Consider the following 22,124-nt stretch of genomic DNA (forward strand, 5'->3'; position numbering starts at 1 on the left):
AAACTTAACCTCCAACTCCCCAAATTCTTGGATAAATCTACATGGCTTCCTACAACTTATATCTACCCCCACCCACTCTAGTAAGACATTCAACTCTACCTCTATCCTGGAATGGATTTGTGTATCCAACCCAGACTTTTACTACAACCTAAAAACACTACCTGACTCGATAAATGACCACTCACCCACCTGCATTCAAAGATACTCCCCTCAACATATCAGATCTCACAAATACAAAGACTGACGTAGGCTCTCCAAATTCAACCTGGATGAATTTTACAATAAACTCTCCTCAATAAACTGGTCCTTCCTTACATATCTACCCCTTGATGATGCTGTCCACAAATTTAACCAAATTTTTCTGGACATCCTTAACTCCCCTGTTCTCCTCAGAAAAATCTGAGTAAAATCTCTATTTGTACCCTGACTGTCTCTACCAACCTGCTCACTAATGCGCAAGAGGGAGAATGCCTCGACAAACTGGCTAAAAACAAAATCTCCCACCCACCTGCAAACCTACTAAGAAATCTCACTAAAAACATGTAAATAATGATAATGATATCTAAAGCCTCAGACTAACAAACACAACAATGCTAAGAAATTCTGGAATACAATCAATAACATCCTCTGTACATGCTTAAATAATCCTTCCAGCATTACATGAAACTAGAAACCTCTTCTAACAACTTTAACAATTTAAAATATCTATCTTCACTTAATTTAACTCTTCTCCGTCTCAGTTTTATGCATCCTCAACTACAAGATGAAATTTAAAGAAAAGAAAGCCTAATTCTAATTGGATATCAACATGTAAATCATTATTTTTGTATTTTGTATAATGTTGCTTACTAGTAACTTGAATCTGTTAACATTCGTTACGTAACTTTATCTCATCAATGTATATGTAATATGTGGAGCTTTTCTCCCCAGGCCGTCTGAAAATGAGCACTCCTAGGCCCAGTGGACAATCCCGGAAAACAAATGCAAATAAAATCCTTCATCCTGGTAATGTCTCTACACCAAACGCCTGTCCTAACAGCATCCGCCTTGAAACTGCCACTACACTAAACTCCTGCTTCACTGACTCTATCAGTAAACTAACCCAAAATTGCAACACCCCTAACCTCATTAATCCCTCAACCCTCCTCCACCCAAAATGTTTCCTTCTCACTCAAACCAGTACTCACTGCCGACATAAAAAAATCTACTGAGCAAATTAAAGCCATGCTCTCCCTCTGCAGATAATCTTCCTCCCCTCCTCCTTAAGCTGGCCGCTAACTCTATAGCCTTCCCTATCTCCACCCTAATTAACAGATCTACCCAAGAATCTACTGTACCCACAATCTGGAAACAATTTTACACAGTATCAATCCACAAGGGAGGACACTCCACAGAACTAACTACTGGCCCATAGCCATTCTGTCTCCCCTCTCTAAATTACCAGAAAAATTTGTAAACAAGCAGCTCATGGATTATCTTCTTCAAGAGAACTTACTCACTCCCACCCAATATGGTTTCCATCATAACCACAGCACTACTACTGCCCTTATCTCCTTCACACAAACTATTTCTCAAGCTAGAGACAATAATAAACTCTCCTGTCCTTTCTTAAATCTCTCTAAATAATTTGACACTGTCTTTCCACCCAAGCTCCTTGCCAAATTGTCTGAGCTAAATCTCTCTAATCCTACTATAACATGGTTCTCGAGCTACCTGACTAACAGACAGTCCGTCAAATGGCTCGTTTCCTTCTCTCCCTTCTGCCCCATTATTTAACATCTTCACCAACTCCCTCTACACCTCCTGTTCCCACTCTTATCTAATTCAATACGTCAATGATTCCACAATAATTTCCATCTCTGATAATTTCTTAGACATTCACAGCTTAATCAAAAATTAATTCAACTCAGTTGAAAATTGGCTTACTGATAATCAACTCATTCTTAATCCCCCCTAAAAAAAAAACCTCCTCCTATTCTTCCCAAAATCCCTTACTCATCTTAAATCTAACTTTTCTATCCCATCTCTGAACAATATTACCATTAATGTAGAAACACACACTAAACTCCTAGGTGCGATCACTGACCAACTCAGATTTGATCTACACATCCATTACTGCATTAAAAAAACACAACAAAAACATGGTTTGTTGTACTGAAATAACAAACTCCTCACCAAGGACTCCAGACTCTCCCTAGCCTATACCTACCTTCTACCCAGTTTTCTTTACGGCTCACAGATCTTATCTACCCTACAATCTTCTCTAAAAACTAAACTTGAACTCACTTAGAATAAAATAGCTAGGTTTGCTGCAAACCTGCCCTATAACCCCCACCACTGCATCTCTCTCAAATCTTTAAACTGGGTAGAATTCCCCCCACCAGCTCCTACTACTACCTTAGCTGCTTATCATCCACTCCATCCTCAATAAACCCACTACCCACCCTGTTATCTCTTCCCTTATTTCCTTTTATACTACTACCCAGGCCCTCCAGAACTCTGACCAGTCGCTCATGGAAACCTACAAGCCTAAAAAAACAACTGGCCAACATGTATACAGACACTCATTTGCCTTAGCTTAGAAGAAACTACCTCTGGACATCAGAACTATATCCAATACTCACAAATTCAAAAAAGCTCTAAAAGAAAACCTACTGAACTCCTGGATTTGCCCTTGCCTAAGCCCAACCTAACTCTTTTAGCCTTCACTACATTTACCCATGTACTCCTGACATGTCTATGTACCGCTTCAGTCTACTTTACTTGGTTGAACCCTTTTTCTAAACTATTAACTCCTGAGCTTGTTCACCTGCCCTTCTACCTACAGCAAATACCAAGTTTGTCTGTAATCTCTTTCCCACTGTCTGCTGATCTCCCCAATTTGAACTGTATTTTACAAAAGTAGTTTTTGTAGACAACCTCTACTGTAGTTCAATTTTTTGATTGCATTTGTTTGCTGTCTATTTTGTTATATGTTCACATTTGTTCCTTTGTTGCCATCTATTTTGTTATATGTTTACATTTGCTTATTTTTATAAATATAACTACTCCATGTATCTATAACCTGCAATGTATTGGAGCTTTTCTCCCTGGGCCTCCTCTGAAAAAGGGCTCATGCTCAGTCAAACATACTTGGTTTGCAAATGTCAAAATAAATCAATAAAAATAAAAATACTGATCAACTAATCACTTTTCTTAGCCACATAATTCAATGTAAGCACCAAAAAATATCACAAGTACTTGAACAAACAAACATGTGACTTATCTCATACAAATGCATTAAACATAAAGGACAATAATGGGGTATAAACAGCAGCATAACTAAAGATCTAATTCCTGCAATATAAACACATATAAAGATGCATGCAAAGTATATATATCTATATATTCATTTAAAATCATAAGCCTAAAATTGGTTCAAACTGGATAAAAATAAGGAATGATATATAAATAAAGAATATTTTACCTAAAAATGTTATTTACAGTGACAGCATAAAGCATAGCTATATTATTTAATAATAGCATACCACTGTTTCAGTATTAGTTTAGTACCTGGTGGCACATTGAGACTGCAGAGATATAAGCTTTTATTTCAAGCTGAATATTGAAATCACCTCCTCAAGGAGGGGTGTTAACCCCTTCTAACATTCTAAAGTCAAAATAATATTCAGTAAGGTAGTGTCAACACCATAATTCAGACTAAATCTATGCTGGGAAGGACAAACAAGACTTACCTAGGTGGCAGGCTGTTAGTCTGGTGTTCATAGCCTTTTTCTACTCGTCTGTGTATGAAAGACAGAATGACAACAGGCCCCAAAATTACACACAGAATCAGGGGAGACTCTTTTGCGAACAGGATAAATCTCAGCTGGTTTCCATGGGGGAAGGACATAGCCTTCTCTGACATAGCCTTCTCTAATTCTACAAACAAAGAGTGTACTTACATGGAGGGAAGGGTGGTGTAGTGGTTAGCATTGCCGGCTCACAGCAACAGGTTTGCCGGTTCGATTCTCAGCTGGGGTGCCTTCTGTGTGGAGTCTGGATGTCCTTCCTTCATTCACATGGGTTTCCGCTGGGTGCTCCAGTTTCCTCCCACATTCCAAAGAAATGCAGTAGATGGATTGGGCACTTTCATTTGGCCCTAGGTGTGACTGTGTGTGTGTGTGTGTGTGTGTGTGTGTGTGTGTGTGTGTGTGTGTGTGTGTGTGTGCGCAAATGTATGTGATGCACCCTCTGAGGAAAGTTGGGCCTTGAGCCAGCAACCTTGGCCCGTAAAACCCATAACTGCTACAAAAACAATGAGAACTGAAAGGTGCTTGTTGCCCAATGTACCACACAGTGCGTAAATGGGAAAGAGAGAGAGACATGGAGGGAAAGATTGCTAAACAAAAATGTAGGGAATGCCATGAACAGGGCAAACCTTGAGCTTTAATTCTTTTAAGATGTTGGTTAATGAGAAAGTAGTAGTTGTGACTTTCGGCTTTTCCCAGTTAGGGGTCGCCACAGCGGAACTCCGGTCCGCTAATGACTGGCAGTTGATTTTTACATACCGAGTCGCCAGCCCTGACGCACAACCTTCAACGAAGGTACGCCCATTCACGCATGTCTCCACGCAGAAGATGCTCTGAGAGTCGAACCAGAAAGCGTCTTACTGTGAGGCGACAACGCTACCACAGCACCACCACAGCGGATATTAATGAGAAAGTAGTAGTATCAGAAATTATATTTTTGGTTAGCAGATTAATTTAGGGGTTATGTACCCCTCCAATAACTTGAATACACCTAAGTAAATATTTCTGATGAAGAGTCTCAGGAAAGATAATGGAGGGTAGAGATTTTTCTCCACAAGCTAGATTTTTAATCCCAATTCAGAGATATTTAGGGTTTGGAGTGGCACACTGCGAGTTGTTAAAGTACTAAAATGTCCATTTAGATCAGGAAACAAAAAATATAACTAAATAATGTAAAAGAATTAACAAACAATTCTTACTTGAATAAAAAGTTGAATGGTACATTCTGATTTAACACTGCAGTACTGTGTCCATAAGGCAGCTCATTTAACCATAGCCTTTTTCATTTCAGATGTTAGCCAGGGGGCAGAACGGGCATTTATCCTAACAGTTTGGCTAGGTTTTCATGTTTATGAAAGGCAAAAGAGTATTTCAAAAATGAAACAGCATTATTAATTGATAAGTGGAGTCCAACCAGTGCGCCTAATAAACTGATTACATTGTTGTACATCAATATTTTAAACAGTGCAAGTTACTAGACAACAAGATGCTTTGTGAATCTTACAGGATGGCTAAACAGCAGTAATTCTATCAGGCATTCTTCCATCTACAGGTATAATGTTTGCAAAGGCAGACAAAATACAATCAGGTACTGATTCATTATTAATGGGTTTAACTGAGCTATTGAGTAGGATTACTATCTGGACTGAGCCAGATTAGTGTCTGGATATAAATACTGGATATGAACTGGTCTTCATGATAAGCCCAATCTCTATTAACATCATAGAGGAGGGTAATTTCAGAGTGCATGCTACATGTTAGCCACTGCAAGGATAAATAAGAACACATTTTGAAAAGGCATACAGGCATACTACTTTAGGTGGTTCTATTTTTATAGCAATCAGCCCAAATCCTCTTGGTTGACTACGGGTATTTGTTTACGATCGAGACAGCATGACTCATTTTGTTTGTGAAGTATAGCAGCACCTTCCTGATATATCTGAGAGAACTATACATTATCCAGGCACTGTGACATCAGCATCACTACTATGAGGTTTAAATTATGTTTCAGTTTGGGAAACAATATAAATAATATATATAGTGGTGTATATTGTATATTAGCTGTTGTATTACTAATATTTAGCAGGCTAGATATGCTAACTTTAAGGAGAATATAGTTTGGTGTTATTAATGTTTAATAATAACTGAAAAGTTCAGGACTGTTATGAATGTTGCCTTAAAGTAAAAGTAAATACAAAGTTTTAAACCTTTTATTAAATAATTCAAAGCAGTTTACTGAGTAGAAATTTATTAGTGAATAACTTTCACTGGATTATATTTAGTAGGGTAAATTAAGGTAGAGGCCTACATATTAAAATTGGCAGATGGAGGTAAATTGAATAATTTTAGAAAGTTGAGTAGTGCTATAGCATTGGTTTGATATGCGGAGAAAAAATGCCAATGGGGTTTTAAGAAATGACAGTCAAACACAGCAGAAGCAGAACAGTTAAATAAGCAAGCAATAATGCCCTCAAGGGTGTGTGCTACTGCAGAAAGAAGGCTCACCCAGTGGCATTGTGAGGCCCGATGTCACAGGCAGCCACACACAATATATATAGAAATGCGTGCTTGCACACACACACACACACACACACACACGCACACACACACACACACACACACACACACACACACACACACACACACACACACACGCACACACAAACAAACACACACAGAGCAGTTACAGCCACTTTGTTAGGTTAATACACCTTAGATGTTTCATTTTGTGCAAATGAATTAAAACAAAACTCATAGTATGCAAGGCATTACAACTGTCCCATCCATGCCCCTTTACTGTCCCTGATGTTGTCACATAGTGCAGCTCTGTCTCCATAGACTGAGCAATTTGCTGGCACAACACTAAGGACTACAGTCAATCAATAATAACAGGCATTAGAGTTTCATACTTCTTATTGTTAAGGGAATGCGTGCTGATGGACAGTCTGTTGAGTCAGAAAATGCTGTTGTCTCTCTCTCACCAGTGTGCTCTCATACATACACTGATGTACACGCGCTCACACACATTTCTTTCTTTGTTTTTTATCTGTTTATTTTTTATTTTATGATTGCCACAGTCCAAGCTTTATGGCACAAAATGACATACTTGTATTTCAGTGGGCAATACCTGTACATTAACACCCTACTGGAGAATTTGTTCTCCAATGATGTTGAAGATTTACAGACTGTCCATTCTCAAAGCTAAAATAGCAGAGTTAATAAGTAAAAGGGTCTTTAAAGCACAGGTTGTGTACATTAGACATACAAAAGTCTGACAGTAACTGATGTTTTAGAGATGTGGCTGGACAATGAAAGAGGATGTTCCAGAGTGAGGAGTGAATGATTGGGTGGTAGGAGGCCGAACTTTTCAGTACCTGCTCAGAGACAGCAATCAGAATTGTAGAATCTGGATTGTATGACCACTGATTAGCCCTTGAACACACTGCACCAAAAAACTTTAGTTAAGTAGGCACAAGGCAATATCCTCAGCTCATTATTATAGTAGAATTATTGCACAGGATAATTGATACATTATGTGTCTATGTGTGTGTGTGTGTGTGTGTGTGTGTGTGTGTGTGTGTGTGTGTGTGTATAGGTACCCGAAGGAAGCACATATATCTTGCAGCACAAATAATTTTTAAAACTCAGGGACAGTAATAATTACTTCAAAGGGTGTTTATTTAAATCAATGAGCTCAACATGGACAGGCAGAAATTATGGAAACTATTCAGTCATTTATGACAGAAAAGAAATACATGTATCTATTTCACTGAAAAACTGCAGAGGCAAGAATGCTTGTACTGTGAAACAATACATGCAAGACATAAGGATTTTAAAACAAAATCCATGATTAAGATACTAAGGTATATTGGTATACAACACCTGTAACAGACTGTATTATTACACAATGTGAAGGCTGCCAGTCCAGTTAGCTAGAATTTTGTAAATAATTCTATGTCATTGGTGAATAGTAACATGATTTGTATGCTTGTCCTACAAATGTAAGAAAACTGTATGTTCTGTACTTTGCTTCAAGAATGTAATCACTGTGTACCTGCTGAAAAAGAGCACAGATGTGTATAAACCATATGCCTATACAAATATATGTTTTGACAGTAAGAAGCGGGAACAGACAGAGTTAACTTACAAAACTCTTAAGAAAATAACTTGAAATTGTTTACAACTGGTATCTCTCTCAGCTGGAAGTCAGAATGTCTATAGCTAGAGTTTCTTTCTATTGTCTTAAGACATTTCTAACTACTAGGTTTAAATGTAAAATTTTAATTGTTTTAGGACTTCCAGTTTCAGGCAAGCTTCTAAGAGTGATGTCATCTAGCTAACCCAGCAGTAATGTGTATTATTAATTTACGAAATATCTCAGAGAGACAGTATGTGCATTTTGTATTTGTCTCTGGACCTGTAAATATCCATTCAGCATTTGCATTTGCCTTGCTCTGTAAGTAAGACTTAGATCATAGTATCTCTCTTAGAGATAGATAGGAAAATAAGATCACTCTAGATGTTTTCTATATTTATGTGAGACTGTCAGGCAATGCTGTTTTAAAGTATTTCCTGTGATTCTGAACTCTGTAGTCACTGTACTGAGTTATTGAGAATTGTCTTGTTCTTTTATTATTTATTATTAAATATATTTAAAACTTTTAATTTTGGCTGGTTTTGTTTAGAGATATTTAAGCTCTTGGTGTACTTGCATGTATTTGGTAACACTGTACAGGCCACTCCTAAACAGTTTTGAACACACTCACCATTTGGATAATAGTAACATTGCACAGTAGAATTGGTCACCCTTTGGGAAGGGCCTTATAGTAGCTGATAAGAGCTGGTTGGTGGCAGTACTAACTACCTTTTATTCTGGGCAGAAGGAGGCATAGCGAGTGAACCTGTGCCAGTCTTCCCCAAGAGTGTCTGTGTGTTTGTGTATAGATAAAATCATCTCAAAGTGTATATGTGTCAGCTACTTGGGCAGGGACATGAAGCACTGGTTGGACAGAGAAGGTGCTGGAGGTTTTGGCTTGACCATTCAGCTGAGATCTGAACCCTACAGCTGTGCCAGTGGGAATCTTACTGGGGATCTGGAGAGTGGGGGAGAAACCAGCCCCAGACTGACTGTGATCTGTGTGTGATCTTAAGGGAAATTGTACTTGACTGTGTGTGTACTTGTCATCCTCTCAATTTGCACGTCCCTCACTGGTGTTAGTGGTGAGGACTGAGGCTCCTTGATTACTGGGCCAGTGCAGGGGCGTCACACACAACACCTGTAATAACTTGTAACTAGATTAACTAAAATCTGTTTGTGACCTGTGTAAAATAAATGAAATTGTTGAGCCAGTAAACTAAAAACTCAGTTTAAAGGTTGTGTAAAATAAAAGGTGAGAACTATCAAACTGACCCAGTAAACCTACAAGCCCATTTTAGCAAATAATGGTGAACTGAGCACACTATGTTTACTTTAACATTCAACTTTTAAGTTTATAGTCACTGAACTTCACATTTCAAGCAAAGCTATATGCATCAAAATCCATAAACAAGGATAAACACCACCACTCTTGATGGAATTTGGTAATCAATATAAGTAACTTGGGATAACTCAATCAAACAAGCCACCAGAAGTAGGAAACATGTATTGTTTCACATTCAGTGAGGTTCCGCATGAGAACAAGGACTGTTAAGACAATGTTATTACACATTTTGCACTTTACAGATGCTCACACTGCTTAAGAAAATATTGGGCAAACTTACTGTACTCCAGAAATACTGCTGCAATATAACAGGAGTACCTTGTTGACAGCTAAACATTACTTCACTTTAGACAATACGATATTAACCATTGTGCTTTATAGGTTACCGCACTGCTTAAAACAATATATTTCTGTAGGATGACAGGACTAGCTCTCCGGTAGATTATCATTATTTTATCATTATAATATGCAGTATTATTAGCCTTAGTGCATTACAGGTATTTGCACTGCTTACCACTTAGGTAATGCTATTGCACTGTAAAATGATTACACCTTTGGCACCATCACTTCAACATATTTTTACAGGGTATTACCTATTCACTGTGCTTTATGCATCTTGCAATGCTTAAAGCAATCTTTGGTGATGTTATTGATGCTATTGCATGTCCAGCTCTTTGACAGTAAACCACTTCAGCATATTTTCAATGGATGTAGTATTAACCTTGGTGTTTTCATAATTTTTGCTCACTTTAAAGGAAAACATTATTACAAGATAACAGGGCTAGCTTTGGTAACAAAACAATTTACTGCATTTTTACACAAAGCCATAATAACCCTGCTTATTAACATGCACACTACAGAATTAAGAAGATAATAATGCAATTACTGAACACACTTGAAATTAGGATGTGAAGTAATGCTCTGAATAGGATGTGATATTATACTTGGATAAATATGTATTTTTCGTTTTCAGGTAAACTGAAGCTCTATGCAGTTTATTCTTGGGAAGGGAGTTGTACAAATAATGTAAACATCTATTTTCACCTTGACATGCATCAAACCTCTGTATGAAGGATACCAGTTGAAATTCTGACAAACATAAATGTGATCCCCAGTATAGCGGAACTGAAAGTTTGAATGTGGAGGAAGACATTCTAAGTGTGTGAGGTTGTGGTACCTTGGAAGTATCCACCCCCCCCCCTACACACACACACACACATACACATGCACATGCACACTCCGTAAAGTACAGTGATTTCAGAGTTAGTATAAACAGTTCACAGGTGGCATGAAAGTAGACTGGTGAGCACATCAGGTTAACTTTAGCTGAACTGATAGTTTGTGAAGTAAACGTGATTGGTCTATGTGTGGAACTTGGTTTACTATCAAAACTCTGGCCATTCGCGTGTCAAAAATGCAGGATCTCGAGGCAGAAACATCGAAATCTGCAACACAGATCAGGTACAACCCTGACACTGTACTGAATAGCAAAATACCCTACTCATGTGAATACAAAAGCAAGTCCTATCATCGATCCTACAGGAGGGCAAGCCCAGAATTCCATGTTGTGTGTTTCAGTATGAGTGGATTTTGACATAAGTGCCTCGAGATCCTGAATTTTTGATGAACAAATGCTCAGAGTTGTGATAGTACACAATGAAACTCATTTCATCTAGCAGAGTGAGGCTAATACATTGAGTAGTTCCTTATAAAAATGTATGTGATATTTTTTAAAACTGACAGAATTTTTGGGGGATAAGCCATGGCCTCTTGTTTGGCTCTGAGACAGAAAGATTCAGCTAGTTTAATTTTAACCCAGCACTTGTGCCTTGACATTATGGAGGTCAGGTTCACTTGAATCTGTGTTCCTTCTTCATGCATGTCATGCTCTGCCTCTTTGTTTAATAAAAGGCTTTGAGGTAAGAACTGATCCCAGGAAGCACGGACTTTAGCCTTCTTATTAGCAACAAGAGAGAATTTATTGACAATAGCTATCAGAAGTCAGTTTAAATGGCTTAGTGCAGTTAATGGGCAGCTAGTTTAGTGAACTGATGACCAGTCAGTACCCTGGAATAATACCAGAAGCTTCTGTTCCTTTTGGAAGTCAACAGTTTTGCAAAATATCTGGGCACTGAAAGGGGTCACTCAAGAAGCTGGGGTGACAACAGATGAGTCCTGAATTTATTTGGTATGCTGGTAATTAGGGGGTATAACAGGGAATGTCCTTGGGATATCTGGTTAGGCCTAACAAGGAAAGATATAAGCTAAGTTAGACCCAGCTGGGTTAGGTAGTTAAGATGCTTTGCTTTTTCTTGGTCCTAGAAGAGTAATGTTAAAGTCATTCTATAATTACAAGGTTCATTCTGGTAAAAAATATTGTAAGCACTGTAAAGGTACCAACAAGCAAGTTAGAGCTAGACAGAGCAGGGATGTAAACTACAGCAATACTTAGTTTCAAACAGCTGATGATTAGTTGAGCAAGTACCAAGTCAGAGGACATCCACATGGTGACTCTCATTTTAGTAAGTATAGCAGTTTTGAAGCTACTGTTCTTTTTTTTTTCTTAATAGCATAGTCCCCACCTTAGTTTATCCCAGGGCTACTGTTCCAGAGTTCCTCTCCCCAATTTATCCAGGTCTGTTGTTCCACAGTAAGTGGTATAGAACATCAGTATGTAGAAGTGCTCATTTTTTTTTTACTGTAGCCAAGGTTTAAATATTCTTAGGATTTCTAGTGCATTTTGAAGTACCCAGGCCTCTAAGGGATTCCATTTCTTCTCTTTCTTTCCACAGATTTTTTATTCATCGTAGAGCACTAATTCTAACGGACCATATACTTATTCTTGTAGTCTAAGCATTCAGGTGTTTATTCTGTGAGTGACCAAGTTACATGCCAAAGAGTGGCAAGTCAACAGAATAGGGAGAAGAATGCCAGAAAGTCACCTGGATCTACCCTGACAGGGCTGGTGCTGCTTTTCTGGTGTGATACATTGTTATGCACCTTGCTTTAAACAGTTTTCTGGCATGCTGCAGATTATTGTTATCTTTCCATCTGTTAACAGCAGTGACAATTTTTCCCTTTCCCAGTTCTATAAAGAAGTCCTCAACTGGTTACTGAAACAAGATGCCAGTATTTAAAGAGGCATACATGATCCCTTCCTTAATTATTTTTTGCTTTATAAATACCTTTATTAAATCTTAAACAATAACACAGGTACACATATATTAATGCAAAACAAATATAGTAATATTTTTTATTTTCATGTATTAAAGCAATTATGGGTGATGTTACTGTATTATACATATATGCTTTCTTTTTAACATTTGTCATTTATTCCAACTTTACACAAAAAATCCTCAATTCCTGCCTTTCCCTAAACCTCACTCCCCTGCCATTCTTCAAATGTCCAGAATTTTCAGACTGCTCCGATGTTTTTTTTTTTTTTTTTGGTCCTCCCTGGGACATAATTCACCTGAACCCAACCCATGGAGCCCCACATTCACACTCGGTCTACCAGGTCATCTCCTACCCATCCCCAACTTACTCAAGTTTTTTTTTTTTTGCTGGGGATGGTCGAGGATCCAAAGAGCATTCTGGGGGCTTGTTCATCTCTGCATCTGTCCTGGGGGATTCTTTATATGCCCTACCAACTCCCTGCCCCACTTTCTACTCTCATCAATTACATCTGAGGGTAATTCCCCTGTTTGTTCCGTGTCTATCCTAAGGGGGTGTCATCGATGAAAGCCCTCCTATCCAGGAGTGGCACACCCATTCTTCCCTGCCGCCTGGTCAGTTGACCAAGCAGCTAATCAAACCTCGGTCAACTGGGCCGTATTTAGGGCTTTACCTCTGTATGTCAATGGAGTGGCCAGAATGAAGAAAGTTTTTTTGTCTCATCTTTTTTGGTCTATTCCTCATAAAAATTTGTGGTTTTCTTGCAAAACACTGAAGTATGAAGTCACTAAATAATCATAGACATGTGAGTTACTAAAGCAAAATGTGTTATTCTAGCCCCTTTCTAAGTTTATAAGAGCAATACTTAAAATTTGTCACTGATTTTGGGCCTTTGTCCCCCATTATGTTTGGCTTTGCCCAGAACTCTTGTTCTGTGAGACTGAGAGGTAAGCTTATTTCTGAACATTACTCTTCAAGTATTGTTTCCACAAATTCCTTTTATTTGCATGCAATTTGTTCCTTGCCTTTTCCCAAGATCTTGCATCCAGTTATTTTATTTCCTTTAAAATGGTCAGTAGTTCAATTACAGTTGGTTTAGATTATGATTTCCATTTTCTATTAATTGCTTTCTTGGCCAGTAATAACAGTAAACTTAGTAAGGCCTTACTATGTTTGGGCAATTTACATCCTATATCCCAGTTCAAAGGAATCATTTCCTTAGTTATAACCATTTGCTCACCCAACATTTCTGACAAAGTACTCTGTAGGGAATTTTTAAAATATGTCAGGTCATTACATTCCCCAAAAAAAACATGCTCTTAATTCTCTCTCTCTTTTTCCTCTCTCTCTGTCCCAGGACACATTCTCTGAGGTCTTATTGGGGTATAAAATTATCAATGCAAACACTTCAAAGCACAAATCATAAACCTTCTGAACCCTGCCGCATATCCAAGAGCAATACAAATGTTGTCTTATTGTTCCTTTGTAAACCGCCTTTCCATTCTCCCCTTTTTTTCAGTATATTCCATCCCCTTGCCTATTTTCTATACCCTACTTGCAGTCATGATCCTATTGGTAAAATCTCCTTTCTCCATTCCCATATATCGGCTTCATTCTTAGAATATTTTCTGCTACTTTATGAATATAATATTCTGTATGGTTGTTGCCATACTCCTTAAGGACCCACATCCACAATCCTAATTCCTCCTTATTTCTCAAACTCACCTATGTCATCATTATCCCTTTACACTTTGATTTGGGATCTTTTGCTTATGTTATGTAAATGAGCAGTAACTGCGTAGTTCTAAAGTATTCATTCAAATCAATTTCTGCCTTAATTCTTGGGGGGAAAAACTGAGTTTGCAGCCAGCCTTTGTTCCTTATGGTTACTACTGTTGCTGCTTTTCTCAGGCAGGCATTAATAGCATCATATGTACATTCTGTATGGTGTGTGGCAACTTCACTAACAGCATAGACAAGCCAAAACATTTTCCTTGGTATTTGAATCATGAACAGTCTACAAACAGTCACAAACCTTTTCTAAAATGTATCATTGGTATTTTAACTCGTGGGCCAAATAATATACAATCCTGAACATCATGTTAGATCAGTATATCCCTTTACAGTTTAAAAACTAACTCTTTCGGAGGTGGCCGGGTCATAAAAAGTAGCTGTCTTTTTTGGCACTGAAAGGAAAGGGGGGTTGTGTAGCTGATTCTGCTGGTTCTGGCAATTCTTTATCTTTGTCTAAACAAAAGGGATCTGTACAACATGACATCTTTTTGTGGATTGAGGACACTGAACCTGAAGCACTGCTAATTGTTGTCATCCACATCAGATTAATAGCGTTTCTAAAGTTACATAGAGGTAAATGGAGTGAAGACCATTGGTGTAATCTATGTCTGTCATCAAGGATAAGTCAATCAGATTCATATAAAAAGAAAACTTATTTTGAGAAGAACATATTTTTTCTTGTTTTACAAGTCACTGCAAGGGGTAGAAAAAATTCTAGAGGATTTGGAAAACTGCTGCAGCAAGCCTTCATCAGTACACCTTTGATTGCTTGATGTATGCCAGACTAGTCTAGACACTAGCACCTAAACATGTGTATCTGAAAAAGTTCCACCACAAAACAACCATAATACACATATGGGGTTCAGACCTGCACTAACGCATGCTGCAGAAATGCATGGCTAGTGTTTAGGCCTGCATTAGCACATGCATTTGTACAAAGCTGGGACTTACGCCTGAACTGATGCATGTGTTAAATGCACCACCATGAAGTAGCAGTAGCACACGCCAAGACAAGGCTTTGGTCTGCACAGACACATGTACTGGTTCATGTATCCAAGGCACCATCTGCCTGAGCTGGTTGTAGATCAGGTGTATGTAAAAAGATCTCGTGGCAACTATCAAAAAGAGATAGGGATGCCCTGGCCAAATTTTCTCTAGCAGTAGAAATACCACCTTGGCTCCCCCCTGAAAAAAGGCTACTATCCTATTGGGACTAACCCAGTAAACAAAGGATAAATAATGGTAAATAACTTTAAGTCTCTATTTCAAAAACTTTGTTAAACTGACATTTATCAGTATTGTACAGTGTTGCAAGACAAAAAGCTCACTTAGAATGGAATTCCTTAGAGCCTTTTTGTATACTGCAAGTACACTTATTAATGTGCTTAAATGGAGAAATCACTATCGAACTATCACTCCCAAAAATCAAATTTAAAAACTATTTTCTTTAAGGAATTAGATTAAAATAACTAATGGAACTGTATGAAAACAACAAATGCAGTCAAGAGACTAGTGTTTCTAAGATGCTAAGAAATTAAGCTGTCATGAGGGCAATGCTGCTAATATGTGGGGCAAGTATTAAATGACACCGGAGAAGCAGCAATGTGACCAGCTTTACCCTAACACAAGAAGGCATCAGATCACTTTATGACTCCCATCTTAAGTAGAAACTCCTTTGTTAGTTTACTGCTACAACAGGCCTTAATGAAAAAATATCTGAATGATTTTCTATAACTTCCTCTGTTTTCCTTCTGTTGTTTAGCACCTCAAAGAGCATCAGAAGCCAGAATTGTTCTCGTTTGTTTCATAACAGTATATAGCAGATGGCAGTCTATCTGCCCTTGAGATAAATCTTGATAATTATAAAAACTAGCACAAGCCTTTGAAAGAAAAACAAAGTAGCATAATTAGCAACCACAAAAAGGATGGTCAAGATGATTCGAAAGTTATAACAAGACCTTATCTTACAAAATATCAGTCTCTCTAGCACCTCGGCTACGAAGCCTTTACAGAGTAACAGAGACACACCTACTTAAGTACTTTTGAAAAACAATTAAAAAAAATAAGATAATTGGAATCAGTTAAAAACAATTAAATTACATATTTCCAATTACAATCATTATTTAGGCCTTTAGGAAATAAAGTATCAAATTTTAAAATAAATATTAACTCTTTTTTAAAAAAGAATACTTTTAATTACAAATTTTATAATACTTAAGAATCACTTGTTCCAATATTCTAGCTTGCAAACCTGCTATTTCTCCATTACAAAAATTGTTAAAATGAACAGCTACAGGGCTTTCTATTTTACCTTTCTTAAAGTACCTAACATGTTATTTCACTCATGTGTCAAAAGACCTCTTAGTCTCTCCAACGTAAACTTTTTTACAGGGACACTTTAAAGCATAAATTACACCCCTGATTTCACAACTAATCATGCCCTGTGTTTCAAAATGGTAACCATTAATAACTGAAAAACTATTTACTACATAGTCACAACATAAACATTTTCCACAAGGAATGGTTCCCCCTAGGTACAACTTTTTCATTCAAATTTACTATAGGCATACAAAAAACACTATGTACTATAATATCATTAATATCTCTACTATATAAATTAGGGGTAAATCTCCCAAAATTAAACCTAAATTTTTATGTTTTACTAAAATACCCCAAAAATATTTCACTAGGTTAACCAAGTCTTCTGAAAACAGGGTGTACCTTGTAACAAAAAACATAGGTTCCTTGCCTATCTTATATCTAGTACACTTGAAGTTACTATGTTGAACTAACTTTCGTTACTTAAGCCTATTAATTTTTGCTTACATTCCCTTAAACTCATGTCATAACCTCTCATTAAAAATATGAATAGATTTTCCAATTTCGTATTCAAATTCTATCTTATCACTACATAATCTTTTTAATCTTATAAACTCACCATAGGGCAAAGCTTTCAAAGTTTGCAGGGGATGACAGCTATGACCATGTAAAAACTGCTGTCCATTATCCCATTTTCTATTATTTATTTATTTATTTTTACATTTGTTGACTGGGATAGTCCGACTGGATCAAAGTCCATTTACAGCGGAGGCCCGGGGAGATAAGCTCTAAACATATACAAGTACAAAACAAAATGAAAAAACATAGAAATAAAAATAATATAAAAAAGAAATGCAGACAAAAATAAAAATGCAGATAAAAAATACATTCAGACTAAAATAGTACAAATTTACATGTAGGTTATTTCCAAAAGTACATAGTTAAGCATTGACTAGACAGGTTTACAGGATAGAAATTACCCTGGTTATAGTCAGGAGAAATTAACAATAGCTATTAGATAAGTAAATTACATTCATATTGTTGGCGGCTTAGCCAGGCTTGTCACAGTGGCATAGCCAGTTTAATGCCAGATGTTGTTTAATTGTGGCTTTAAATTGGCATAGGGAGGAGAGCATGGTCATGCCAGCTGGAAGTATGTTCCAGATTCTATCTACAGAGTTTGCAAATAGGGCCATGCCAGCTGCATTGTTAATTTTAATTGTCTGGATTTGTAGCTTATTAGATGAGCGGAGCAGTCGCGTGTTGTTATGGGGGAGGACAGAATTTCTAAGGGCTGGAGTATTATGTATTGGATTTTCTTAGCCATTATCAGCATATTATACTTGATAAGATTAGGAAATTCCAGCTATCCAAGCTGTTTGAGGTTGATGCAGTGGTGGGTTCTGAATGGCAGGCCTGTAGCAAAACTGGCAATGTGATTATAACAGGTTGTTAGTCTATTAAGTTCAGATTTATTTATATTGGCTAGAAGGGGAGAGGCATATATGAGTGTCAAACGTAGGTGGGAGTGAGCAATGGCTATTTTAGCTGGAGTGGTGAGGAAGGCTTTGATTCTATAGAGTGACCCAGGTTTTTTATTGATGCTCTTGATTGTCTGATTTACATGGTGGTCAAATTTTAAGTTATTGTCTATAATCTCACCCAGTAATTTGTATTGGGGTTGGGGGAAATGACTGTCCCGTCTTTTGCATTTATGGTGAAGGACAAGGGTACAGACCTTTGGGTTGGTGGGAATACGAGCATTTTAGTTTTTTTTTGGGATTAAGTAGTAGACAACGCTTGGAGAGCCAGTTTTCTATGGCAGTGAATGTAGACTGGGTATCTGTCTTTAAATCAGTGGGAGATACAGCTGAGCAGATCAGAGTGGAGTCATCAGCATATTGGATACAGCTGATGTTTGGTATAATAGTAGGCAGGTCATTAATAAAGATGGAAAACAGTAGTGGTCCTAATATGGATCCTTGTGGTACTCCAACAGTGTTTGGTAATAGATTAGAGAGCTTATTCTGCCAGAGGACAGCCTGTTGTCTGTTATTAAGATAGGATATAAACCAAAGAAGGGCTTTAGGATCTATGCAGAGGGTTTGCAGGGTATTAATCATAAGTTGATGATCAACCATATCAAATGCCTTGGAAAGATCCAAGAAGAGGGCAGAAGAAGTGCAATTATTGTTGTGGTTATTGTTAATGGTGTTAGTGAAGGACAATAGGGCTGTGGTAGTACTATGATGTGGGCGAAAGCTGTGCTGGGTATCAGCCATAAGGTGATTCTGGATTAGGTGTTGCATGAATTGTTTATGTATACATTTCTCCATAATCTTAGCAAGTGGAGAGAGTATCGCTATGGGCCTATAATTTGAGTATTCAGTAGAGGAACCTCCTTTATGTGAGGGAATAACATAGGACGTTTTCCAGATGATAGGAATTTTGGCTTCTGATATGGTGCGATTGATTAGAGTAGAGATTGGATAGGCAATGGCATCTGCTGACATTTGCAGGTATTCAGCTGGGAATTGGTCAGCAGTGTGTGGTGGGTTTTAGTTTTTTGATCAGACTGCGGATAAAGGAAGTTGACACAGGCTTAAAGCTGAATAAGTTTTGGCTATTAGAGTTAGTGGTATTATAGTTAGGGGACCTAGGAGGTAGTTGGGTGGCAAGAGCTTGAATAGTCTCAGTAAAGAAATGGTTGAAACTATTTGCGACCTCTTCTGGGGGTTTATTAGTGGTGGCAGCAGGGCTAGGTGTCGATGTTTTACCAGGATACAGTAACTTGTTGATCCCAGCCCAGAACTTTTGAGGATTGTTCTGATTAGTCATCTGTAACCTACAATAGTAACATTTTTTATCTTGTAAGACAAGTCTTTTAGTTTCATTCCTAGCATGCCTATATTTATTATGAAAATGGGGGTCTTTGGTATGGCGCCAGGTAGCCCAGAGTTTATTTCTACACGTTATTTTTAGTCTTGACTCTTTAGAAAACCAAGGTACGTTTTTACCTTTTGTTCGCTTTAGGTGGGCAGGAGCATGTGAGTCTAGAATTTCAAGAAATTTATTATTAAAATAAGTGACAGCCTCCTCTAAGGGGAGATGCTTTAGTTTAGATCAGTTGCAGGAGTTAAGTTCCAGTTGAAATTTGTCAGGGTCAAGGTCCCTTTTGATTCTAACTTTCCTGAGCAAGGGTTGTTGTGGGATAACGGCTTTTTATTTAACTATGTAGGTAAGAAGATGATCACTTAGATCATCGGGGAGGGTACCTGCAGTATACATTTGGGGGTTACTATTTACAAGTATCCAATCCAGTATACTTTCTTTTTGGGTGTGTTTACCTAATCTGGTAGGGGTGACTATGGTTTGAGTGAATGCATGGAGGTTGATGTGGGTGGAGGGGGATTTTGAGGAACAGGAACCCCAGTCAATATTAAAGTCTCCCAGGACTAGGGTTTCTTGGGGATATTGAGAGGATAGCCAGTGAAGAATGTCTTCGAGTGTGGCTACATTGTTACCTGGGGGAATGTACATGCAAATAATGTTAATGCTTTTATTTTTATTGAGTTGAAATTTGGTAGCTAGTATTTCAGAGTTATTGATCTGAGGTGGTTGAATTACTTCTGTGGTTACATTCAGCTCAGATTTATAGAAAATAGCTTACCCCCTCCCCTTTCCTAGAAGCCCGATCCAGCCTGTGTAGATTATACCCAGGTGGTAGAATTTCATTATCGGTAGTGGAAGGTTTTAGCCAAGTCTCAGACAGACATAGTATCTCAGGGGAATAGACAGCTAGGAGGGCATGCAGTTCATGTACTTTTTTGTTATTAACTCATGTCTTAATGCTATTATTAATTCCTTCCATAATAATATCCAAAAACCTAACTTGCACACCTACTTGCAACCTATCAAACTGCAATTTAAATATATTTGTATTTAAACTATCTATAAAATGATGAACCTCCTTTTTGATTTCCTTTACAAATAAAAAAAAACAAATCATCTAAAAATCTAAAATATTTAAATTTCATATAGCTGTTCAAAAAAGCCCATAAACAAATTTGCATACATGGGGGCAAAAGCTGCCCCCATGGCAGTGCCCTGTAGCTGAACTGAATTCAAACAAATTATTATGAAGACAAAAATGTACTAGTTCTATGACATAATGTGCTTTTGGGTTATCCCCCCAAAAATGCAATAGAGCTTATGACAGATTATGACTTATGTTTGTATATAAACTTACTACATCAATTACTATAAAATACATGTCTTCAGACCAAATTACATCTTTGATCTTACTCACAAAATCACACACATATTTTATATATGAAGGTAATTTAATAAATTCTTCTAATAAATACTTCTGTAAAAAGCAGAATAAATTATGAATAGAATACTGGCAGGCTGAAACTATAGGTCAGCCCAGTGGATCTTTTAAGTTCTTATGAATTTTGGGTAAACAATAGAAATGTGCCATGACACAATTTTTACTACTAAACTTGTATTCAACATCTTCAGAGGAAAAATAACTCAACCAAAAACCCTTATTTAACAAATCTTGGATGTTCTCCTATTGCTTTAACATATTGTTGAAAATCTACAACAGCATAAATGTCCTTATTATCTGTTGTAGGCACATTCTTAGATAATGACTGCAGTGCATAATGACTAGTTAGGCAACCCCCTTATCTGCCGGTTTAAAAATTAAATCTTTTCTTTGGCCCAACCCTTGCAGACTCTGCCACTCATTTTTACTTAAATTATATTTCTATTAAAAACGTGATACTCTTTTTCCACACTGAAATTTAATACAGTAGAAAATTGTTGTAAACAATCATTTGTAAAAGGTGGTATAAACAAACATTTACAAACTATACCCTCAGTGTTAAACAAACAATATGCATTTGATTATTGGTCAGACGTGCATGAAAAAACTATCCTCACTATCATTCAAACTTTCATCCAAACGTAATGAAACATGCACTCTGTTACTTTTGTCTTGATTTTTAAAGTATTATTTTAAATGTAATTTCCTAAACAACCTAAAAAGTTCACATTTTATATTGTATAATCTAGGTAAGGCTGTCGGAATAAACTTTAAACCTAAACTTAAAACTGCATCTGAAAAATTGTATCCTGACAAATTAATTACATAACTTTCATTAACATAACAGTTTAAACTTTCAGTTCCATTTACCTCTTTTAAAATAACGTGGGTGTGATTGTTCATGTCTGCCATTTTCTGCCCAGAATCAAAGTTTGTGCATGACCGTTTGCGATTAGCATTTTGTTGTTCCTTAGATTTTCGAAAGGTTCTTTGAAAGCTTTCATGCATCATGTAGCATAATTATACCACTTACCACATAGAAGAGTCCAATTCCTGTCATTTTAACTGTTCTTCCCATGTCATGATTGGTCCACCCTTTTTTTTCAACTGCTTGTTGAGAAATTACATCACCAACTCCCATCAGAGTACCTAATCAAAATAAATCACAGAAACTACACTTAACTGTTTCTAACAATTCAAAAACATTTATTTACATTTGTCGACCAAGATAGA

The 22,124-nt window shown here is 37.2% G+C and overlaps 1 protein-coding gene across 6 annotated transcripts in view; it reads right to left on the reverse strand.

Moving 5' to 3' along the window:
* MPV17 (mitochondrial inner membrane protein MPV17) overlaps window positions 1–22,124 on the reverse strand; it is a 1,215,652-nt gene that overhangs the window by 593,730 nt on the left and 599,798 nt on the right. For all 6 annotated transcript variants that reach the window (XM_044075476.1, XM_044075472.1, XM_044075473.1 and 3 more), the window contains one exon: window positions 21,925–22,040. In XM_044075476.1, coding sequence (XP_043931411.1) covers window positions 21,925–22,040 — 116 coding nt within the window. The remainder of the gene's footprint in view (window positions 1–21,924; window positions 22,041–22,124) is intronic.

Source organism: Protopterus annectens, chromosome 6.part1, assembly GCF_019279795.1.
Source record: "Protopterus annectens isolate FY-2018-M chromosome 6.part1, PAN1.0, whole genome shotgun sequence".
Taxonomy (NCBI): Eukaryota; Metazoa; Chordata; order Ceratodontiformes; family Protopteridae; genus Protopterus; species Protopterus annectens.